Below are 25,710 nucleotides of genomic sequence, written 5' to 3' on the forward strand. Positions count from 1 at the left end.
CAATGCACTGGGCACTACAGACACACGAAGCAATGTTCCCTAGCTCAGTCTCAAATTCTCAATGCCAGCAGCTTTTTCAGGCAGCTATGTTCCTTAAGAAGGGTTCATCCATTCCACACTGCAGGGAGTGCCCCTGCATCTCTGTGTTCCAGATTCAGCTTCACCCAATAGTCAGGCCACCCACTAAAGCAGTAATGAGGCCCTGGGCACAACAAGGGAAGGGAACCGGGGAATGTTCTAACTGCTACCTATTTTTATTTAAAGAATCTAAAAACAGACCTACATGTACACTGAAACAAAGAGGATGGATGGTGTGACTCCAAAGGTGAATACACACAGCATCAGCACCAGACGCGAGATGGCAGGGACTGAAATAGATACAGCAGCATTACCAGAACTGGAGATCAATGCCTGATGGATTTCTGCAACCCTCAATGCACGGAAGACTAGCTGGGGAGACTTGTAAAAGGTGAGGGTGACCAGACGAAGTGGCTCGGGTTTCTGTAGGCTCTACCAAGCCTAGCTGCTGGGACTAGCATGGAAAGGGTAAACTCACAGACAGGAACTTGGAGCTGGAGCTCCCATCCTTGTCTGACGATGTATGACAACTGGGATCCAGACACCAAACATGAGCAGAGCTCAGAAGCTGCACTGTATACGTCACCATATCTTGCAACGCATAGGTTGCTGTATAACTCTAACAGGTGAGCCACAGAGACAGCAGAAGCTGTGCTAAGATGCTATCAGCTGGGAATGATTCCTCCTGTCTGAGCTGCACAGACCTACCTCCTGTTGGGAAGCATGCTTTACTGTCACTACAGAAGCGTTACTTACTGGACTAGGAAAGCCCTCACTACTCACCGCAGTCTTCACTGGACGTAGCCCCTTTGTGATAGGTCACCAAGCTCCTCGTGCAGGTCTCACACTCTGTCTTCCCATAATGCTCATTGTAAGAACCCAGGGGGCAAATGGTACATGTGACTGTATTCAGTGAGCTGTACAGCCCTGGGGAACAAGCAACTGTAAAACCATTAAAAGAAGAGATGCAGTGACATTTAGGGTCAGAGACTCAAACTGAGGATTCCTATCAGAGTTAAAGGTTAGAGTGATGGAGCCAGTGCAGGAAAGAGCATCTTATTAATGGATATCCCATGGCTCATCAAGAAAAGAAATGTTTGTGTGTACATTTTCCTACAGCCTCTATATACTTGTAATGAATTTTTACATGGTGTGTTTAAGAATTGCATCTTCATCTCCATTTCTAGACATTAGTATAACAAAAGTGGCTCCAGTGTGAAGTCTGTGATAGGAACAATCCCCAGTGAGGATTATGACCCACTGATGGGTGGAAAGATTTTTTGACAATTGACTTACTGCAACAGTTGGAACACCCATCTGTAGTGTTACTTTTACCAAACCCTGGCTTACAATGATCCATCTTATAGGCCAGAAGTGACCCAACTTTGTAGTGCAAAGGAGGCAGATTCCCCTCATGGATCTGAAACTCATTCAGCACCTCGATAGAGCGATGAATTCTCTCATAGGCCTGTGAGGAGTCAAGAAAACAATTAGCAGTATTCACCTGGTCAATAACATCTATATTTTCCACTTCCCCCTGGCTCCCAGCCCACCAACCACAGAGATAAAAAAAACAGTATGCTGCCCTGGCAATGAGGGATGAAGAATCTCCCCCAAAGATGGAGGAGGAGATGCCATGTAGTCCCAAGACTGGGAGGATCATGGACCCCATGCCCAAGAGAAAACCAAGGATGGTGGTGATTGGTGACTCCTTTCTAATGGGAAAGGAGGCATCCATCTGCCAGCCAGCCAGATGTGCTGTCTGCCAGGGGCCCATATCGGAGACATTACAGAAGGATTGCTGAGGATCATGCGGCTCTCTTGCCACTACTCAATGCTCCTAATCCATGTGGGCACTAATGATACCGCAAGGTATGACCCTGAGCAGATCAGAAGTGACTAAAGGGCTCTGGGAGTGATGGTGAAGGAGCTGGGGGCACAGGTGGTGTTCTCATCTATCCTTTCAGTCAATGGTAGGGGCCTAGGCAATGACAGACGCATCCTGGAGGTGACTGCATGGCTGTGCAGATGGTGTCAACAGGACAGCTTTGGCTTCCTCCACCATGTGATGTTGTTCTGAGAAGAAGGATGCTGAGTAGAGATGGGGTTCTCCTATCAAGAAAGGAGAAGAGTATCTTTGGATACAGACTGGCTAATCTAGTGAGGAAGGCTTTAAACTAGGTTAGATGGGGCAGGAGACAAAAGCCCATAGATAGGTCCAAAACATAGAGACCTGGGTGAAGGGTCAGAATCTCGGAGGATCATGGGCAATCATAGCAGGGCAAAGGAGACAGGAGAGAATATAGAGGGGAAACTGAATGAACATCTTAGATGTCTGTATACTAATGCAAGAAGTAGGAGGAATAAGCAGGAAGAACTAAAAATACTAGTGAATAATCACAATTATTATATAATTGGCATCACAGAGTCTTGGTGGGATAATTCACATGACTGGAATATTGGTATAGAAGAAGCTTGTTCAGAAAGGGCAGGCAGGGAAAAATGGGAGGTGTTCGGTGTTACCATGTATATCAAAAATGTATACGCTTGCACTGAGGTTGAGATAGAAGCAGGAAGCAGAACAGTTGAAAGTCTTTGGATAAAGGATAAAAAGGGTTTAAAAAGGATGATGTCATGGCAGTGGGTCTACTATATACCACCTAACTATGGCGAAGAGATGGATGAGAGTTTTTTTAAAAACCAACAACAAATCATCCAAAGCACATAATTTGGTGTCGATGGGGAACTTCAACTACCCAGAAATCTGTTGGGAAAATAATACAGCAGAGTAATGATTATTCAACAAGTTCTTGGAATGCATTGGAGATAATGTTTTATTGCAGAAGGTGAAGAAAGTGACTAGGGAAGAAGGTGTTCTAGTTTTGATTCTAACAAACCATGATGAACTGGCTGTGAATTTGAAGGCAGAAGGCAGCTTGAGTGAAAATGACCATGAAACAATGAGTTCTGGATGCTAAGGAATGGTAGGAGAGAAGACAGCAGAGTAAAGACAATGGACTTCAAGAAGGCACACGTTAGCAAACTCAGGGAATTGGTAGTTAAGATACCATGGGAAGCAAGTCTAGGGGAAAAGGAGTCAGAGGAATTGGCAGGTTTTTAAAGAGACGTTATTAAGGGCACAAGAGCAAACTATCCCAATGCATCAAAAACACAGGAAGTGTGTAAGAAACCACCTGGCTTAACCAGGACATCTTCAATCATAGAATCATAGAATATTAGGGTTGGAAGAGACCTCAGGAAGTCATCTAATCCAATCCCCTACTCAAAGCAGGACCAACACCAACTAAATGGTCGGTCCTGGGGCCCGTTTTGTTCAATATCTTCATAAATGATCTGGAGGATGGTGTGGATTGCACTCTCAGCAAATTTGCGGATGATACTAAACTGGGAGGAGTGGTAGATACGCTGGAGGGGAGGGATAGGATACAGAAGGACCTAGACAAATTGGAAGATTGGGCCAAAAGAAATCTAATGAGGTTCAATAAGGATAAGTGCAGGGTCCTGCACTTAGGATGGAAGAATCCAATGCACCGCTACAGACTAGGGACCGAATGGCTCGGCAGCAGTTCTGCGGAAAAGGACCTAGGGGTGACAGTGGACGAGAAGCTGGATATGAGTCAGCAGTGTGCCCTTGTTGCCAAGAAGGCCAATGGCATTTTGGGATGTATAAGTAGGGGCATAGCGAGCAGATCGAGGGACGTGATCGTTCCCCTCTATTCGACACTGGTGAGGCCTCATCTGGAGTACTGTGTCCAGTTTTGGGCCCCACACTACAAGAAGGATGTGGATAAATTGGAAAGAGTACAGCGAAGGGCAACAAAAATGATTAGGGGTCTAGAGCACATGACTTATGAGGAGAGGCTGAGGGAGCTGGGATTGTTTAGTCTGCAGAAGAGAAGAATGAGGGGGGATTTGATAGCTGCTTTCAACTACCTGAAAGGGGGTTTCAAAGAGGATGGCTCTAGACTGTTCTCAATGGTAGCAGATGACAGAACGAGGAGTAATGGTCTCAAGTTGCAATGGGGGAGGTTTAGATTGGATATTAGGAAAAACTTTTTCACTAAGAGGGTGGTGAAACACTGGAATGCGTTACCTAGGGAGGTGGTAGAATCTCCTTCCTTAGAGGTTTTTAAGGTCAGGCTTGACAAAGCCCTGGCTAGGATGATTTAACTGGGGCTTGGTCCTGCTTTGAGCAGGGGGTTGGACTAGATGACCTTCTGGGGTCCCTTCCAACCCTGATATTCTATGATTCTATGATTCTAAATCATCCCAGCCAGGGCTTTCTCAAGCCAGGCCTTATAAACCTCTAAGGATGGAGATTCCACCACTTCCCTAGGGAACCCATTCCAGTGCTTCACCACCCTCCTAGTGAAATAGTGTTTCCTAATATCCAACCTAGACCTCCCCCACGGCAACTTGAGACCAGTGCTCCTTGTTCTATCATCTACCACCACTTAGAACAGCCTGGCTCCATCCTCTATGGAACCCCACTTCAGGTAGTTGAAGGCTGCTATCAAATCCCCCCTCACTCTTCTTTTCTGCAGACTAAATAACCCCAGTTCCCTTAGCCTCTCTTCATAAATCATGTGCCCCAGCCCCCTAATCATTTTCATTGCCATCTGCTGGATTCTCTCCAATTTGTCCACATCCCTTCTGTAGTAGGGGGACCAAAACCGGACACAATACTCCAGGTGTGGCCTCACCAGTGTCAAATAGAGGGGAATAATCACTTCCCTCGATCTGCTGGCAATGCTCCTGCTAATACAACCCAATATGCTGTTGGCCTTCTTGGCAACAAGGGCACACTGTTGACTCATCTCCAGCTTCTCGTTCACTGTAATCCCCAGGTCCTTTTCTGAAGAACAGCTGCTTAGCCAGTCGGTCCCCAGCTAATGACCTGAAACTCAAAAAAGAGTCATACAAAAAGTGGAAACTAGGTCAAATTATGAAGGATTCATTAAAAAAAAAAAAGACAACTCAAGTATATAGAGGCAAAATTAGAAGAACTAAGGCACAAAATGAGACTAAACTAGCTAGGGACATAAAGGGTAACATGAAAACATTTTACAAATGTATTAGAAGTGAGAGGAAGACCAAGGACAGGATAAGCCCATTACTCAATGAGAAGAAAATAACAGAAATCGCAGCAAAGGCCAAAGTGTAAAATGCCTTTTTTGGTTTCAGAGAGACAAGGTGGGTGAGGTAATATCTTTTATTGGACCAACTTCTGTTGGTGAGAGAAACAAGCTTTTGAGCCACACAGGGCTCTTCTTCAGGTCTGGGAAAGGTATTCCCAGCATCTCAGCTGAATGTAAGGTGGAACAGATTGTTTAGTATAAGTAGTTAGCATATATTGTATAAGGGACCATTCAAAGTAGAGTGGCCAATTAACACCTCTGCAGTCATAAGACAAAAAGAGGGGGGTTGTGGGTTACAGATTGTTGTAATAAACCATAAATCCAGTGTCTCTGTTCAGTCCATGATTTTTAGTGACTAGCAGATTAATTAATTTAAGCTCCCAGGCTCATCTTTTGAAAGTCTTGTGCAGATTTCCTTTGAGGACTGATAGGTCAGATACAGATTGATTGTTTTGTGAGAAGTGTTCACCTCCAGATAGGGTGGTAGGAACAAAGAAGTAGAGCATACTTACAAGATGGGGAACTAAGTGACTCTGAGAAAGATTTGGGGGTCATGGTGGACCATCAGCTGAACATGAGCTCCCAGTGTGATGCTGGGGCCAAAAGAACTAATGCAATCATAGGATGTATAAACAGGGGGATTTTGAGTCGTGGAGAAAGGTTATTTTACCTCTGTATCCTGTGTCTAGATCTGGTGCCCACAATTCGAGAAGGAGGTTGATAAATTGGAGAGGGTTCAGAAAAGAGCCATGAGAATGAATAAAGGATTATATAACATGCCTTATAGTGATAGGCTTAAAGAGGTCAATCTATTTAGCTTAACAAAGAAAAAGTTAAGGGGTGACTTGATTACAGTCTAAAAGAATTTACACAGGGAACACATTTCGCAATGTGCTTTTCAGACTAGCAGAGAAATATCTAACATGATCCAATGGCTGGAAGATGACACTAGACAAATTCACATTGGAAATAAGGCATACACCTTTTACAACTGAGGGTAATTAACCACTGAAACAATTTACCAACGGTCATGAAGGAGTCTCTGTTACTGACAATTTTTAGATCAAGATTGGAACATTTTCTGCAAGATAGATTCTCGTAATTATTTTTGGGGGATTTCTCTGGCCTTTCTTTACAGAAGGTCAAACTAGATGATCACAATGGCTCCTTCTTGCCTTGGAATCTGTGAATGATCAGGAACCTGGGACACTGCCCCAGCTTTCCAGCCATAATGATCTGCAATTCCTCTACGGTGTGTTTAGTCAGTTTTGTGACAATTTTGCTTTCTGAGCTAGGACTCTGATACTGATTTGGAATCTGGTACCAATTACAGCAGATACATCACCTCTTTAGAGCGATCCTTGATGTCTTGTTCACAGTTTTTGCTCATACTTTCTGGTGGGCAATGAATTTCCCACATGACTCCATAAGGAAACACTGTGGTGAAATAATAAAGCAAACATGGTCACTGACAGCTCCTGCATTGTCTCATAGTATTTATCCATCCATCCTTGTATGTTAGCATTTCACAACTGTAAATGGCTACTGATGTCCAGATCATTCCAGACACTGTACACAATCCACAAAGCATAGCTACAAAGAAGTCGCTGTCATTTCTGAGAAGCATCTGTATGCCTCAGTATGTCTCTGAATTCAGGCTTGGCTCTGGGTTCTAGCCTTGATTCCATCCTGGACACTGGGAATTGACTTTTCTCTCAGGAACAAGACAAATAAACCTGTTACTTGCATTCATATTCAACAGTACTGGGTTTAAGGGGGAAGAAAGTATCATGCTCCCGTCGGAAAACAATATGCAATGTCTAAATGTACAATTCCCATAGACATTTCCGAGCCTCCTGCAGATAGCTGCAAGCCTGAAGTCAGCCTTCGCCAGATGCTGTAACCCAGGCTCCAGGCTTCTCCAATAAATGCTAGTTTAATAAGTTGATGACATAAACTGTTTGGGCCAAACTCTCTTCTTGCTTACCCAGTCATAACTCTCTTGATATCAGCAGAGTTACACCTGACTTATGCCACTGCAAGAGGAAAGGGGCCCTTGTGTTATTTTGTTACCTGATCAGTATTGCAGCAGCTTGAAGCCTGGTTTGTAGTCTGATCTTGGGCTTCTACCACCTTATTCATGTCACCTTTGGTGAGGGACTTTGGCTGTCTGAAGGAAGCTTGGAAATGCAAACTGTGATTAAATACATGTCCAGAGGCAATGGTGATGAGAAGGGCCAGCAAGATCATGGTTGTAATTTCGTATCTGTAAACACATTAAGGGTTAAGTAACAAGCTTTGCTCTTACTCAGCACAGTCATCCACACTTCAGAGTGGTTCCTTTCCTGCGAGGGCCAGATGCACTCAGTGTATTTTTCAAAGACCTCACAGCTGAGATTCCTCACTAGCCCATTCAGATGCTCCAGAAAGCTATGGATGTAGATACTGTTGGTTGCTGAGCTGCAGAGAGGAGAGTAAAAGGCAGACCGGATCTCCACACTCCTGTCTGGCCTGTGATAAGCTAAAGGGAAAGGACAGTGTTAACTCTATTAAAAACACTCAATTTGCATACAGTTTGCTAATCCTCATAGTGCTGCACACGCAGCATCCTTCCCATCTATCCTGTGGGGAAGCTAATCCCTTTAGGGTATGTCTACACTGTGATAAAAGACCTACAGCATGGCCACAGCTAGCCCAGGTCAGATGACTCAGGTTTATGGGGCTTGGTCATGCGGGCTATAAAACTGCAGTGTAGATGTTCAGGCTCAGGCAGGAGTCTGAGATCTGACACCCAGCAAGGGGGTAGAGTCTCAGAGCATGGGCTACAGCCCAAGCCCAAACATCTACATTTTAGCTCTCCAGCCCAAGCCCTAGAAAGCCAGTGACCCAGGTTCTGAGACTTGGTGCCACTCCCTGTAGCTAAGACATTTACTCGGGGAGGCAGACTGAGGTTTGCCTTCATAAATTCATGTACTTAGTGAAAAATGCAGTTTCAATCAGAAGCCTTTTAAAACTATTTTTATGAAATAAGAAATAAAATGCATGTTTATGTGATTGTTCAGCATAGCAAATATTCAAGCATGCACAAAAATTCAAAGATTCAGAAATATAAAAGTATAGATCTGAACATGAAAGTGCTGTGTGACGTAAAGACTGTTCATGACACTAAAGTTGAAGTCTTCTTGGATAATAGTGCCTTCATTCCTCCACAAAGACATGCAAGGTTCAGTTTTCAAGTCAGTTCACTTTCATATGACAGGAGAATTGTTTCTCTTTCTTTCATGGGTCATGCTCATCCTCAGGTGTGATAAAATTATTTTCAAACAAGAAAAGGATTTCTCACATGTTGTAGTTGATGCTCCAAACAACAAGACCACTATCGACATTTCAAAAATATATGGGAAAGCCTCATTTTAGTCCTTGGCAGCACCTAGAACTTCTTCAAATTCTTTGCAATTTTTTTTTAACTATCAGTGGTTTAAATTCACCCATTTGGGGGTGAAAACGGGGAGGAAGATGGCTGCCTAGTCCCAGACTTCTCACTCCCCACATATCAAGTCATCTCTAATAATTACTTTCCTAGCACACTGCCAATAACTTTCTGTCATAAAAGTTTAAATTAAACCCCTGGATAAACTTCAAACTGTTGACTATAGATTCCAGTGACAAAATGAGGGGCAACAAAACACCTAAGCCTGAATCACCTGAGCAACTGAAGTGGGAGAATGCAAGGCCACAGCAGAACCTAACCCAGGATATTGTGGCACTGAAAGAATTCCTCACAGACTGACTAGATTAAATATTGAAAGATATTCATGGCCTCTCTAAAGGCTATATGTAATGTAAAATCCTGAACGGTTCACTTGGAAAATGAGCTACAAAAGACTACCATTGAAATAGTGAAATTAAAGAAGAAACTGACTCCTTAAAACTCAGATTAGACAAACTGGAAGAAAATCAAGGTGATTTAAAAAACAGATCTTGAAAAAACAACTTTTGCCACTTGGGCACTGCTGAGGGCTTTGAGAGGATGGATATCATCATCTTTCTTCAGAAGCTGCCCCTGACCTACTTAAATTGGACCCCAGCTGCTCCCATTAGCTATTGAAAGGGCTCATTGAATGCCTGGTACTAGAAAGCAGGAATCCCATCATCTTCAAGCTGCTGAAGTTCAGTGACAAACTAACACTAAAGAATGCTGCCAGAAAAGCTGAAACCCTTATGTACAAAGGCCACAAAATTTCTCTTTTTTCCTGACTTCTCAGCTGCATTTAACAAAAAGAAGGCTGCATTCAATGGCATAAAACAAATCCTGAAGGGGACCAATGTTAGATACATCAAGTAACTATCCACCTTCTCTATGGATTTAGCAGGCTCCACAAGATTTTTGCAAAACTCACTCTGAAGGTTGGCAGACATTGCTAAGACTGAGATCAGATTTGACCAAAAGCACCAGAATATTTTTTTATCATAAAAAACATACATCAACAAGTTTAAAAATCAGTATGTTTTCCTATGTATCCTTGTAGATATGGTAATATTCACTTATATAATCTTCCAGTTCCTAACAAATAACCAGCTGCACTGAACTCTTCTACTGATCTCCTTTAGAACCTGTAATACAGCATGTCCAGAGAGCAGGAGAGTGTTAGAAGAGAGCCTTATTCCCTGTATAGGGAAGAAAGTTTGCTATAAATTAATTAAAGCAGCTGAAGCCAATTCATAGATTCATAGATACTAAGGTCAGAAGGGACCATTCTGATCATCTAGTCCGACCTCCTGCACAGCGCAGGCCACAGAATCTCACCCACCCACTCCTATGAAAAACCTCACCCATGTCTGAGCTATTGAAGTCCTTAAATCATGGTTTAAAGACTTCAAGGAGCAGAGAAGCCTCCCTCAAGTCAACCATGCCCCATGCTACAGAGGAAGGCAAAAAACCTCCAAGGCCTCTCCAAACTGCCCTGGAGGAAAATTCCTTCCCGACCCCAAATATGGCAATCAGCTAAACCCTGAGCATATGGTCAAGATTCACCAGCCAGATACTACAGAAAATTCTTTCCTGGGTAACTCAGATCCCATCCATCTAATATCCCATCTCAAGGGATTTGGCCTATTTACCCTGAATATTTAAAGATCAATTACTTACCAAAATCCTATTATCCCATCATACCATCTCCTCCATAAACTTATCAAGTAGAATCTTAAAACCAGATAGATCTTTTGCCCCCACTGCTTCCCTTGGAAGGCTATTCCAAAACTTCACTCCTCTGATGGTTAAAAACCTTCGTCTGATTTCAAGTCTAAACTTCCTGGTGGCCAGTTTATACCCATTTGTTCTTGTGTCCACATTGGTGCTGAGCTGAAATAATTCCTCTCCCTCTCCTGTATTTATCCCTCTGATATATTTATAGAGAGCAATCATATCTCCCCTCAACCTTCTTTTAGTTAGGCTAAACAAGCCCAGCTCCTTAAGTCTCCTTTCATAAGACAAGTTTTCCATTCCTCGGATCATCCTAGTAGCCCTTTTCTGTACCTGCTCCAGTTTGAATTCATCCTTTTTAAACATGGGAGACCAGAACTGCACACAGTATTCTAGGTGAGGTCTCACCAGTGCCTTGTATAATGGTACTAAAACCTCCTTATCCCTACTGGAAATGTCGCTCCTGATGCATCCCTAAACCACATTAGCTTTTTTCACAGCCATATCACATTGGCAGCTCATAGTCGTCCTATGATCAACCAATACTCCAAGGTCCTTCTCCTCTTCCGTTACTTCTAATTGATGCGTCCCCAGCTTATAACTAAAATTCTTGTTATTAATCCCTAAATGCATAACCTTACACTTCTCACTATTAAATTGCATCCTATTACTATTACTCCAGTTTACAAGGTCATCCAGATCCTCCTGTATAATATCCCGATCCTTCTCCGAATTGGCAATACCTCCCAGCTTTGTATCATCTGCAAACTTTATTAGCACACTCCCACTTTTTGTGCCAAGGTCAGTAATAAAAAGATTAAATAAGAATGGTCCCAAAACCGATCCCTGAGGAACTCCACTGGTAACCTCCCTCCAACCTGACAGTTCGCCTTTCAGTAGGACCCGTTGCAGTCTCCCCTTTAACCAATTCCTTATCCACCTTTTGATGTTCATACTGATCCCCATCTTCTCCAATTTATCTAATAATTCCCCATGTGGCACGGTATCAAATGCAATTAAAGCACCTGAAGCCAGTCACATGATAAAAACTCCCTGCTTCAATCAGACAAGAGGAGGAGTTGAAGCAGAGTGGATTGGTGTTGGAGCAGAGAGAAGTTTGGAGGAGTTGAAGCAGAGTGGATTAGCATTGGAGCAAAGAGCAGTTTGGAGGGAAGCAGAGGAGAGTTTGGAGAAGTGCTGCGGTGGGCTAAGAAGACCAAGACCTTAGGTAAAGGGACACCTGGTTTGTGCAGAGGGAGGGTAGGAAGCTCCATAAGCTGAAGGGTAGAAGAGGGAAGTAGCCCAGGGGAAGGAACCGCTAGTTCTAGTGGTTTACTGCTATCCCTAGGACCCCTGGGCTGGGACCTGGAGTAGAGGGCAGGCCCAGGTCCCTCCCTCTCTACTCCCCTCCCCTAGGACACTAGTAGGGCAGTTAATATCCCAGTTCAGGGGCAAGAAACAGTGCCCTGATACCCCCCACCCCCACCCCAAGAAGAGAAAGTGTGAGACCCATCATAGTAGTGCTGGCAATTTGCCACAAACCAAACAGTAAAGACAATTCTGTAGCACTGCAATGCACAGAGTAATAGTTTGACACTAAGCTGAGGTATACAGTGCCATCTATAGACTGAAGTATTATCTGCACTAATCATCACAACTTGCATTGCCAGACAGATTCTCTTCACCAGATTTGTGGATGGATTGTGTTACAATAACCACTAATTCCTTGGAACAGCCAACACTCCTGACATGTAAAGCAGACTATATAAGCTAAATCTTAAATTGCACTAGTGATTCACTTGTGCAGGGCATTTGATACACTATGAATGATTTGTTTTATATATTATTGTATTTTTCATGTTTACATTTTGTATTTAGATGTATTAGCCTATTGCCTTTCAAGTTCTCTTCCTTGCTCTCTTCTCAAATAAATAGGCTTACCATGCAATTTATATGGTATTTCCCCTCCAGTAACTCTTTATACACATCAGCCTTGTTTGACACTGAAAAAGCCTAGCTATGCAATTGTGTTCCCTCTCATCTTTTATATACACCTTAAGAGGCTTCCACACTCAAAGAAAAATCCAATCTTGCATCTACGTGGGGCATCTTGCAATGCATTATGATTACAGCATCTGATCTCACTAATTCTCTTCTTCTACTTCTCTGGGATAACCCGCACCTCAGGATCATGGCCAACTCCATGCTAAAGACAGTTTGGATAGAAAAAGGATTAACAAAAATTAAAAATATAACACAAAAATAGATTCATAGATACTAAGGTCAGAAGGGACCATTCTGATCATCTAGTCTGACCTCCTGCACAGCGCAGGCTACAGAATCTCACCCACCCACTCCTACGAAAAACCTCACCTAAGTCTGAGCTATTGAAGTTCTCAAATCGTGATTTAAAAACTTCAAGGATCAGAGAAGCCTCCCTCAAGTCAACCATGCCCCATGCTACAGAGGAAGGTGAAAAACCTCCAGGGCCTCTCCAATCTGCCCTGGAGGAAAATTCCTTCCCGACCCCAAATATGGCAATCAGCTAAACCCTGAGCATATGGGCGAGATTCACCAGCCAAATACTACAGAAAATTCTTTCCTGGGTAACTCAGATCCCATCCATCTAATAAACCATCTCAGGGGATTAGTCCTATTTACCCTGAATATTTAAAGATCAATTAAAAAAAAATAGACTGGCCTCCTTTGATTACTTGTGTATAAGAACGGCCATACTGGGTCAGACCAAAGGTCCATCAAGCCCAATATCCTGTCCTCTTACAGTGGCCAATGGCAGGTGCCTCAAAGGGAATGAACAGACAGGTTATCATCAACTGATCCATGCCCTGTCACCCAATCTTAGTTTCTGGCAAACAGAGGCTGGGGACACCATTCCTGCCCATCCTAGCTAATAGCCATTGATGGACCTATCTTCCATGAATCTATCTAGCTCCCTTTTGAACCCTGTTATAATATTGGCCTTCACAACACCCTCTGGCAAGGAGTTCCAGAGGTTGACAGTGCATTGCATGAAAAAATACTTTCTTGTGTTTGTTTTAAACTTGCTACCTATTAATTTCATTTGGTGGCCCCTTGTTCTTGTATTATGAGAAGGAGTAAATAACACTTCCTTATTTACTTTCTCTATACCACTCATGATTTTATAGACCTCTGTCGGACCCCCCCCTTAGTCACCTCTTTTCCAAGCTGAAAAGTCCCAGTCTTATTAATCTCTCCTCATACGGAAGCCGTTCTATATCCCTAATCATTTTTGTTGCTCTTTTCTGAACCTTTTCCAATTTCAATATATCTTTTTTGAGATGGGACGACCACATCTGCACAGAGTATTCAAGGTGTGGGCGTACCATGAGATTTATATAGAGACAATATGATATTTTCTGTCTTATTATCCATCCCTTTCTTGATGATGTGTAACAAATATCAGCTACCACTGTCTCACAATTCCTTTTTTCAGTGGCTATGCTCACAGATTCATGCAAGTAGGGCCCTAGACAAATTAGAGAATTGGGCCAAAAGAAATCTGATGAGGTTCAACAAGGACAAGTGCAGAGTCCTGCACTTAGGACGGAAGAATCCCATGTACCACTACAGAGTAGGGCCTGAATGACTAGGCAGCAGTTCTGCAAAAAAGGACGTAGGGGTTACAGTGGACGAGAAGCGGGATATGAGTCAACAGTGTGTCCTTGTTGCCAAAAAGGCCAATGGCATTTTGGGATGTATAAATAGGGGCATTGCCAGCAGATTGAGGGATGTGATCGTTCCCCTCTATTTGACATTGGTGAGGCCTCATCTGGAGTACTATGTCCAGTTTTGGGCCCCACACCACAAGAAGGATGTGGAAAAATTGGAAAACGTCCAGCGGAGGGCAACAAAAATGATTAGGGGACTGGAACACATGATTTATGAGGAGAGGCTGAGGGAACTGGGATTGTTTAGTCTGCGGAAGAGAAGAATGAGAGGGGATTTGAAAGCTGCTTTCAACTACCTGAAAGGGGGTTCCAAAGAGGATGGATCTAGACTGTTCTCAGTGGTAGCAGATGACAGAACAAGGAGTAATGGTCTCAAGTTGTAGTGGGGGAGGTTTAAGTTAGATATTAGGAAAAACTTTTTCACTAGGAGGGTGGTGAAACACTGGAATGCGTTTACTAGGGAGGTGGTGGAATCTCCTTCCTTAGAAGTTTTTAAGGTCAGGCTTGACAAAGCCCTGGCTGGGATGATTTAGTTGGGGATTGGTCCTGCTTTGAGCAGGAGGTTGGACTAGATGACCTTCTGAGGTCCCGTCCAACCCTGATATTTTATGATTCTATGATTCTAAGTATAGGGGATAGTTTCAACTCTCTCACCTCTAGAAGAACATGTTAAGAAATATGAAAACAAAAGTCAAGTTGTAGGAATTACTTTAGATAAGGCTGTGTGTCTGTCATGGAGGTCATTGATTCCATGATTTTCCGTGACCTCTGTGATTTCTGCAGTGGCTGGTGTGGCTGGCTCTGGGGCTGCCAAAGCAGATCAGGCAGCCCCTGGGTCAGCTGCACTGGCCGCTGCTGGGGCAGTGGGTTGGGGTGCGCGGTGGCACTTACTTTGGAGGGCTCCCCTGAAGTGGCCGGCATGTCCCTACAGCTCCTAGGTGAAGGGGGCCAGGAGGCTCAATGTGCTGCCCCCAGCCACAGGTGCTGCCCCCGCAACTCCCATTGGCTGCAGTTCCAGGACACGGGGCAGTGCACAGAGCCCTCCTTGGCCTTCCCTCCCTCACCCCTAGGAGCTGCAGGGACACGTGGAGTTGGGTAGGGAAACTGCCAGCCCTGCTAATCCTCCCACTCCCAAAGCCAGCAGGGGTCCCAGGCCACACGACGACACCCACCCTCTCCTCCCCAGCACCAGTAGGGGTCCCGGCAGCCCCCAGGCCCAAGTTTTAGTTAGGGGTATATAATACAAGTCATGGACGAGTCACAGGTAGTGAATTTTTGTTTACTGCCCATGACCTATCCATGACTTTTACTAAAAATCCCCATGACTAAAATAAACAGGAGTACTTGTGGCACCTTAGAAACTAACAAATTTATTAGAGCATAAGCTTTCGTGGGCTACAGCCCACTTCATTGGATGCATAGAATGGAACATATAGTAAGAAGATTATAGATATAGATATATAGAGAGAGAGGTTGGAAGTTTCCATACAAACTGTAAGAGGCTAATTTAGTTAAGATGAGCTATTATCAGCAGGAGAAAAAAACTTTTGTAGTGATAATCAAGATGGCTCATTTAGACAGTTGACAAGAAGGTGTGAGGATACTTAACTTAGGGAAATAGATTCAATATGTGTAATGACCCAGCCACTCCCACTCTCTATTCAAACCCAAGTTAATGGTATCTAGTTTGCATATTAATTCAAGCTCAGCAGTTTCTCATTGGAGTCTGTTTTTTTTTAACCATTTCTGTTGCAAAATTGCTACCCTTAAATCTTTTACTGAGTGGCCAGAGAGATTGAAGTTGTTCTCCTACCGGTTTTTGAATGTTATGATTCCTGATGTCAGATTTGTGTCCATTTATTCTTTTGCATAGAGACTGTCCGGTTTGGCCAATGTACATGGCAGAGAGGCATTGCTGGCACATTGGTAGATGTGTAGCAGCTCACAGCAGGAGTTTGCCTGGGACTGGTAAGTATCCGAGTGTGTGTGTTTGCTTGCTGAGGAAGTATCCGAGCGTGTGTTTGCTGGGAGGGCAGGGAGAGAGCCTGAGTGAGTGTCTGATTGGCTGCTAGCCTGCAGGGGGCGGGCATTAGGGTGTCTGTGTGTTTGCGTCAGGGAAGCCTGGCTGTTTAAAAATAGCCAGAGCCTCGCGAACCAGCTGAGCAGCGGGGACAGCAGAGCAGCTCACAGCAGGAGTTTGCCTGGGAGTTCGCCTGGAGTGAGCCCAGTGAGGCTTACATCTTGCCAACGTCTCTGAGGAAGCTCATAGTAGGTAGGTGATATGGAAGGGGGGGGGTTCAGCTGTTGTGACCTGCACTGGATGTGCCATGTTTGTCTTTCTTCCACAGGACAGAAGCGACTTTGTCTGTACAAAGTGCAAGCTGGTCTCCATATTGGAAGAGAAGATTGAAGGTCTGGAGCAACAGGTAACGACCCTGCGTTGTATACGAGAGACTGAGGATTTTCTGGACCAAACTCAGGATAGGCTTCTAGGGGCACAAAGCTCTAAAGATATAGAGCAGGTTGCACAGAGGAGCCAAGAGGCCAGTGAAGAAGCTTGGCAACATGTGACCTCCAGAAGAGGTAAGCGGAATGTCCGGGTTCCAGTAACACAGACACAGGTAACTAACCGCTTTCATGTTCTCTCCACAGGTACCATTGCGGAGAGTGGACCAGATGATATGTCTGGGGGGAGAAAGCAGAAGGAGACTCCGCTGGTTGGGAGGCATGAGATGCGATGTCCTGAGGTTGGGGGTTCCACGACCACCACTCCCAAGAGGAGAAGGCGGGTGGTGGTGGTGGTCGGGGACTCTCTCCTCCGGGGGACTGAGTCATCTATCTGCCGCCCTGACCGGGAAAACCGAGAAGTCTGCTGCTTGCCAGGGGCTAAGATTCGTGATGTGACGGAGAGACTGCCGAGACTCATCAAGCCCTCGGATCGCTACCCCTTCCTGCTTCTCCACGTGGGCACCAATGATACTGCCAAGAATGACCTTGAGCGGATCACTGCGGACTACGTGGCTCTGGGAAGAAGGATAAAGGAGTTGGAGGCGCAAGTGGTGTTCTCGTCCATCCTCCCCGTGGAAGGAAAAGGCCTGGGTAGGGACCGTCGAATCGTGGAGGTCAACGAATGGCTACGCAGGTGGTGTCGGAGAGAAGGCTTTGGATTCTTTGACCATGGGATGGTGTTCCATGAAGGAGGAGTGCTGGGCAGAGACGGGCTCCATCTTACGAAGAGAGGGAAGAACATCTTTGCCAGCAGGCTGGCTAACCTAGTGAGGAGGGCTTTAAACTAGGTTCACCGGGGGAAGGAGACCAAAGCCCTGAGGTAAGTGGGAAAGCGGGATACCGGGAGGAAGCACAGGCAGGAATGTCTGTGAGGGGAGGGCTCCTGCCTCATACTGGGAATGAGGGGCGATCAACAGGTTATCTCAAGTGCTTATATACAAATGCACAAAGCCTTGGAAACAAGCAGGGAGAACTGGAGGTCCTGGTGATGTCAAGGAATTATGACGTGATTGGAATAACAGAGACTTGGTGGGATAACTCACATGACTGGAGTACAGTCATGGATGGTTATAAACTGTTCAGGAAGGACAGGCAGGGCAGAAAAGGTGGGGGAGTAGCACTGTATGTAAGGGAGCAGTATGACTGCTCAGAGCTCCGGTACGAAACTGTGGAAAAACCTGAGTGTCTCTGGATTAAGTTTAGAAGTGTGTGCAACAAGAGTGATGTCATGGTGGGAGTCTGCTATAGACCACCGGACCAGGGGGATGAGGTGGATGAGGCTTTCTTCCGGCAACTCACGGAAGCTACTAGATCGCATGCCCTGATTCTCATGGGTGACTTTAATTTTCCTGATATCTGCTGGGAGAGCAATACAGCGGTGCATAGACAATCCAGGAAGTTTTTGGAAAGCGTAGGGGACAATTTCCTGGTGCAAGTGCTAGGGGAGCCAACTAGGGGGAGCGCTTTTCTTGACCTGCTGCTCACAAACCGGGTAGAATTAGTGGGGGAAGCAAAAGTGGATGGGAATCTGGGAGGCAGTGACCATGAGTTGGTTGAGTTCAGGATCCTGACGCAGGGAAGAAAGGTAAGCAGCAGGATACGGACCCTGGACTTCAGGAAAGCAGACTTTGACTCCCTCAGGGAACAGATGGCCAGGATCCCCTGGGGGACTAACATGAAAGGGAAGGGAGTCCAGGAGAGCTGGCTGTATTTCAAGGAATCCCTGTTGAGGTTACAGGGACAAACCATCCCGATGAGTCGAAAGAATAGTAAATATGGCAGGCGACCAGCTTGGCTTAATGGTGAAATCCTAGCGGATCTTAAACATAAAAAAGAAGCTTACAAGAAGTGGAAGGTTGGACATATGACCAGGGAAGAGTATAAAAATATTGCTCGGGCATGTAGGAAAGATATCAGGAGGGCCAAATCGCACCTGGAGCTGCAGCTAGCAAGAGATGTCAAGAGTAACATGAAGGGTTTCTTCAGGTATGTTGGCAACAAGAAGAAAGCCAAGGAAAGTGTGGGCCCCTTACTGAATGAGGGAGGCAAGCTAGTGACAGAGGATGTGGAAAAAGCTAATGTACTCAATGCTTTTTTTGCCTCTGTTTTCACTAACAAGGTCAGCTCCCAGACTGCTGTGCTGGGCATCACAAAATGGGGAAGAGATGGCCAGCCCTCTGTAGAGATAGAGGTGGTTAGGGACTATTTAGAAAAGCTGGACGTGCACAAGTCCATGGGGCCGGACGAATTGCATCCGAGAGTGCTGAAGGAATTGGCGGCTGTGATTGCAGAGCCCTTGGCCATTATCTTTGAAAACTCGTGGCGAACGGGGGAAGTCCCGGATGACTGGAAAAAGGCTAATGTAGTGCCCATCTTTAAAAAAGGGAAGAAGGAGGATCCTGGGAACTACAGGCCAGTCAGCCTCACCTCAGTCCCTGGAAAAATCATGGAGCAGGTCCTCAAAGAATCAATCCTGAAGCACTTAGAGGAGAGGAAAGTGATCAGGAACAGTCAGCATGGATTCACCAAGGGAAGGTCATGCCTGACTAATCTAATCGCCTTTTATGATGAGATTACTGGTTCTGTGGATGAAGGGAAAGCAGTGGATGTATTGTTTCTTGACTTTAGCAAAGCTTTTGACACGGTCTCCCACAGCATTCTTGTCAGCAAGTTAAGGAAGTATGGGCCGGATGAATGCACTATAAGGTGGGTAGAAAGCTGGCTAGATTGTCGGGCTCAACGGGTAGTGATCAATGGCTCCATGTCTAGTTGGCAGCCGGTGTCAAGTGGAGTGCCCCAGGGGTCGGTCCTGGGGCCCGTTTTGTTCAATATCTTCATAAATGATCTGGAGGATGGTGTGGATTGCACTCTCAGCAAATTTGCGGATGATACTAAACTGGGAGGAGTGGTAGATACGCTGGAGGGGAGGAATAGGATACAGAAGGACCTAGACAAATTGGAGGATTGGGCCAAAAGAAATCTAATGAGGTTCAATAAGGATAAGTGCAGGGTCCTGCACTTAGGATGGAAGAATCCAATGCACCGCTACAGACTAGGGACCGAATGGCTCGGCAGCAGTTCTGCGGAAAAGGACCTAGGGGTGACAGTGGACGAGAAGCTGGATATGAGTCAGCAGTGTGCCCTTGTTGCCAAGAAGGCCAATGGCATTTTGGGATGTATAAGTAGGGGCATAGCGAGCAGATCGAGGGACGTGATCGTTCCCCTCTATTCGACACTGGTGAGGCCTCATCTGGAGTACTGTGTCCAGTTTTGGGCCCCACACTACAAGAAGGATGTGGATAAATTGGAAAGAGTACAGCGAAGGGCAACAAAAATGATTAGGGGTCTAGAGCACATGACTTATGAGGAGAGGCTGAGGGAGCTGGGATTGTTTAGTCTGCAGAAGAGAAGAATGAGGGGGGATTTGATAGCTGCTTTCAACTACCTGAAAGGGGGTTTCAAAGAGGATGGCTCTAGACTGTTCTCAATGGTAGCAGATGACAGAACGAGGAGTAATGGTCTCAAGTTGCAATGGGGGAGGTTTAGATTGGATATTAGGAAAAACTTTTTCACTAAGAGGGTGGTGAAACACTGGAATGCGTTACCTAGGGAGGTGGTAGAATCTCCTTCCTTAGAGGTTTTTAAGGTCAGGCTTGACAAAGCCCTGGCTAGGATGATTTAACTGGGACTTGGTCCTGCTTTGAGCAGGGGGTTGGACTAGATGACCTTCTGGGGTCCCTTCCAACCCTGATATTCTATGATTCTATGATTCTATGTGCAGGTGATCTCTATCAAGCATTCTCAAAACTACAATACCCACCTGCTGAAGTGAAAAAACAGATTGACATAGCCAGAAGAGTACCCAGAAGTCACCTACTACAGGACAGGCCCAACAAAGAAAATAACAGAACGCCACTAGCTGTCACCTTCAGCCCCCAGCTAAAACCTCTCTGGCACATCATCGAAGATTTACAACCTATCCTGAAAAATGATCCCTCACTCTCACAGATCTTGGGAGACAGACCAGTCCTTGCTTACAGACAGCCCCCCAACCTGAAGCAAATACTCACCAGCAACCACACAACAAAAACATTAACCTAGGAACCTATCCTTGCAACAAAGTCCAATGCCAACCCTGTCCACATATTTATTCAAGTGACACCATCATATGACCTAATCACTTTAGCCACACCATCAGGGGCTCGTTCACCTGCACATCTACCAATGTGATATATGCCATCATGTGCCAGCAATGCCCCTCTGCCATGTACACTAACTTACTGGCAAGAATACTGTGGAAAACCATATCAAAAGCTTTGCTAAAGTCAAGATATATCCCATCCACTGCTTTCCCCATATCCACAGAGCCAGTTATCTCATCATAGAAGGCAATCAGGTTGGTCAGGCATCACTTGCCCTTGGTGAATCCATGTTGATTGTTCCTGATACCTTCCTCTCCTCCAAGTGCTTCAGAATTGATTCCTTGAGGACCTGCTCCATGATTTTGGCAGGGACTGAAGTGAGGCTGACCGGTCTGTAGTTCCCCGGGTTCTCTCTTCCCTTTTTTAAATATAGGCACTATATTTGCCTTTTTCCAATCATCCAGGACCTCCCCAGATCGCCACGAATTTTCAAAGATAATGGCCAATGGCTCTGCAATCACATCAGCCAACTCCCTCAGCACCCTTGGATGCATTAGATCTGTACCCATGGACTTGTGCACGTCCAGTTTTTCTAAATAGTCTTTAACCTGTTCTTTCACCACTAAGGACTGCTCACCTCCTCCCCATACTGTGTTGCCCAGTGCAGCAGTCTGGGAGCTGACCTTGTCTGTGAAGACCAAGGCAAAAAAAGCATTGAGTACTTCAGCTTTTTCCACATCTCTCACTAGGTTGCCTCCCCCATTCATTAAGGATCCCAGACTTTCCCTGAACTACTTCTTGCTAACATACTTGTAGAAACCCTTCTTGTTACCTTTCACATCCCTTGCTAGCTGCAACTCCAATTGTGCCTTGGCCTTTCTGATTACACCCATGCATGCTTGAGCAATATTTTTATACTCCTCTCTAGTCATCTGTCCAAATTTCCACTTCCACACCTTTTTGAGTTTAAGCTCACTGAAGATTTCACTGTTAAGCCACACTGGTCACCTGCCATATTTGCTATTCTTTCTGCACTTCGGTATGGTTTGTTCCTGCACCCTCAATAAGGCGTCTTTAAAATATATCCAGCTCTCCTGGACTCCTTGCCCCCTCATGTTGTTCTCCCAGGGGAATCCTACCCATCAGTTCCCTAAGGGATTCAAAGTCTGCTTTTCTGAAGTGCAGGGTCTGTATTTTGCTACTCTTCTTTCTTCCTTTTATCAGGATCCTAAACTCGACCATCTCATGGTCACTGCTGCCTAGGTTGCCACCCACTTCTACTTCCCCTACCAATTCTTCCCTGTTTGTAAACAGCAGGTCAAGAGGAGCACAGCCTCTAATTGGTTCCTCCAACACTTGTACCAGGAAGTTGTCTCCAACACTCTCCAAAAGTGTCCTGGATTGTCTGTGCATTGCTGTATTGATCTCCCAGCAAACATCAGGGTGATTGAAGTCCCCCATTAGAACCAGGACCTGTGATCTGAAAAGTTCTGTTAGTTATCTGAAGAAAGCCTTGTCTACCTCATCCTTCTGATCCGGTGGTATATAGCACACGCCCACCACGAGATCACCCTTGTTGCTCTCTCCTCTAAACTTAACCCAAAGACTCAACAGGCTTTCTCCAGTTTCAAACTGGAGCTCTGAGCAATCCTACCACTCTTACATACAATGCAACTCCTCCACCTTTCCTCATGTACCTGTCCTTCCTGAACAGTTTATACCCATCCATGACAGTGCTCCAGTCATGTGAACTGCCCCACCAAGTTTCTGTTATTCCAATCATGTCATAGTTCCTGGATTGTGCCAGGACATCCAATTCTTCCTGTTTCCCAGGTTTCTTGCATTTGTGTACATACACCTAAGATTGCCCTACTTTCTCATTATGAATCAGGAGGTTTCCCGTCTTGTACCCTCCTCCTTGTGTTTCCTCCCAGTATCCCACTTCCCCCTAGGCTTAGGTCACCATCTCCTGGCGAACCTAATTTAAAGCCCTCCTCACTAGGTTAGCAAGCCTGCCTGCGAAGATGCTCTTCCCTCTCTTCATTAGGTGGATCCCATCTCTTCCTAGCAATTCTTCTTCTCAGAACAACATCCCCTCGTTGAAGAATCCAAAGCCCTCTCTCTGACATCACCTGCTCCCTGCGTAACCATGCATTCACCTCCACAATTCGACAGTCCCTACCTGGGCCTTTTCCTTCAACAGGGAAGATGGACAAGAACAAAACGTGCACCTCAAACTCCTTTATCCTTCTTCCAAGAGCCATGTAGTCAGTTGTGACCCACTCAAGGTTATTCTTGGCAGCATCATTGGTGCCCACGAATAAAATAGGAAGGGGTAGCGGTCTGAGGTCTTCATCAGTCTCAGCAGACACTCAGTCACATCCTGAATTCTAGCTCTAGGCAAGCAGCATACTTCTCGAGTCTCCTGGTCTGGTCGGCAGATGGATGACTCTGTCCCCCTTAGGAGGGAGTCCCCAACCACCACCACCGGTCTCTTGGGAGTGGTGGTCATGGAACCCCCACCCCTAGGACAATGCATCCCATGCCTTCCGGCCAATGGGTTCTCCTTCTGATCCCTTCCCTCAGAGGGCTCTTCCAAAACCTTCATAGCAGTACCTATGCAGAGAGCCTGACAATGGTTTTGCAGCTCTATCTGCATTGGGGGTACATAGGACCTGATGCTTGGTCCCAGGCTTGTGTTGAGTTTCCTGCGCGCCACTGTCTCTTTCCCTCGGGGCATGCTGGAAACTGCAGCTGCCAGGAACCCTCTAGCTCATATTTGCTTTGTCTTCTATATGTGAGCTGGGCTTTGCAGGGTCCAGCAGCTCCTAGTGGTGGCTAGCAGCACTGCAGCCCATTTCTGTGGGAGGAAGGAAATTCTGCATGTACAACGGTAATTTCTGCAAACTTCTGCATTACACAGTGGTGCAGAATTCCCCCAGGAGTAGAGAGTGTGGGCTGACTAGAGCTGGAACGCACCTCTAGAGTCCATAAGAAACCTTAGATAGTCTGCCCAGGGGGACTGGACACTACAGCAGAGTCAAGGAAGGGGAACTCCTAGATTGACTGACCACAGGGTTAAAGCTTGTAATGTTCTGAACCTGATGGCTATTATGAGTTATGTACATAGACTTTGGCTTATGTATTTGTACACATAATTTTTGCTGCAACATTCAGCTCCACTTCACTACAGGGAAGTAGATAGGGAGGGGCCACCTCCCCAAACAGATGAGATAAGCTCCAAGTACCTAGCATTGTACAACCCAGCAAAGACAATGATGGACCATTAAAATTATTGGGAAAACACTGAAGCAACTTGAAAACAAGACCTTAGTAATGGAAAATTAAAAAAGTAGGGAACTTTTTCCCCACTTACCAGGGCTCAAAAGTGTAAATGAACATCAGTAGTCCCAACTTATCATGAACTGATCAAGGAAACCAATGGCAAATTGCAAAGGAAATTTGTTGAGAACACCACCAAGTTATACAAAAGCTTTTCAGCAATCTATTCTACCAGCTCACCAGACTTCTTGAAATAGGAATCACTGTGTGCTTTGATTGACTTGCTTGGATTAGATATTGAGAAGGTGAAACTTCAAATGGGTGTATATAAACTATAAACATATAATATAGAAATACAATACAAACAACAAAATTCAATGTTAATTTTTGTAAAACCTGAAAAATACAAAAAAAATCCCCAGAAAATAAAACTGAACCCATAGAAGTCATGCAAGGGCATCGATTATTCAAATGACTAAAGAGATAAATAAGTGACACCATAACTAAGGCTAAGATTTTGTCATGGATATTTTTAGTAAACATCAGGGACAGGTTAATAAAGAAAAATTCACGGATGCCCGTACCCTGTCCCTGATGTTTACTAAAAATATCCATGACAAAATGGGGAGCTGCTGTGGGAGGTCGGCTGGGCGCTCTGGGGGCTCTCGCCATCTGTGCAGGCTTGGAGTTCCAGGATCCCCCTCCCCCCAGCTTAGAGCTGCAAAGGTGGCCAGCAGCTGTGGAGCCCCCAGGCACCCATGGTGGTGAGAAGCAGCGGGGTGCTCGAGCCCTGCAGTGGCAGGCAGGAGTTGTGGGGCAGCAGCTGGGAGCTCCGGGGTCCCACTACCACCCACGAGCTCCAGGGTACCCCTGCCACCTACAGAAGCTCAGAGGGCCCCACCACCTCAAGTGGCAGGGGTACCCTGCAGCTTCCAGCCACCATGGGTGGCAGCAGGACCCTGCAGCTCCCGGCTGGCAGTTGGCTGAAATCACAGAGATCTTTGGAAGTCACAGAGTTCTCTATTTTTTGCCACTAAAATAGATGCCACAATCCATTTCTTAATGTTAATTGGTAAAGCCAGCTCATCCAGCACCCCTAAAATAACACAAGCTTGGAGAAAGAGAAGTTTTTGAGAGAGCACTGACTATGATGTTCCAAAACACATGCATTTTTGGAGAAATATAGAGTAGTGGTTATCAAACTTTAGCAAGCTGAGGACTCCCATTTTGATTTTAAAATTTTTGCGGATCCCCAAGCCAGCTTTTATTTTTCCCCGGGGGTGCTCAACAGCTGTTCCGCAGTGTGCAGGAGGTACTGGGAGGGAGAGGAGTTGATCAGCAGAGCTGCCAGCCCTGGACATGACTCGTGGCCTGCCTAGAGCCAGACGTGACTCGCGGATGCCGGGGTGTACCCTTGCAGAGCCCTGGGGTGCTGTGGACCCCAGTTTAAGAACCGCTGGTATAGAGGATGTATGAAAGGTTGTCATGTGGCTGTTTGCATCTCCAACATTCACTGTGTGTGGCCAATTTAGCCTTAAACGCTGAGTCCAGTATATCTTGTTCTGGAAGAATAGTAAGTCTAAAGACAACCAGTTTGACTCTAATAAATTTGGTCTTTTCATTGAAGG

General features: G+C 45.4%; 1 protein-coding gene across 5 annotated transcripts in view; it reads right to left on the bottom strand.

Moving 5' to 3' along the window:
* Positions 1 to 235: 235 nt before the first annotated feature.
* Positions 236 to 25,710, bottom strand: part of GPN1 (GPN-loop GTPase 1) — a 131,736-nt gene continuing 106,261 nt past the window's right edge. For 3 of the 5 annotated variants that reach the window (XM_038394972.2, XM_038394973.2, XM_038394971.2), the window contains 3 exons: positions 7,546 to 7,758; positions 6,583 to 6,674; positions 236 to 1,546 (listed from right to left, as the gene is read on the bottom strand). In XM_038394972.2, the coding sequence (XP_038250900.1) occupies positions 1,262 to 1,546; positions 6,583 to 6,674; positions 7,546 to 7,758 (590 nt within the window). In that variant the 3' untranslated portion in view covers positions 236 to 1,261. Of the gene's footprint in view, positions 1,547 to 6,582; positions 6,675 to 7,545; positions 7,759 to 25,710 lie in introns of those variants that run through there. The other 2 variants (XR_006279605.1, XM_043509916.1) reach the window with 2 other exon arrangements.

The sequence above is a fragment of the Dermochelys coriacea genome, chromosome 3 (assembly GCF_009764565.3).
Source record: "Dermochelys coriacea isolate rDerCor1 chromosome 3, rDerCor1.pri.v4, whole genome shotgun sequence".
Taxonomy (NCBI): Eukaryota; Metazoa; Chordata; order Testudines; family Dermochelyidae; genus Dermochelys; species Dermochelys coriacea.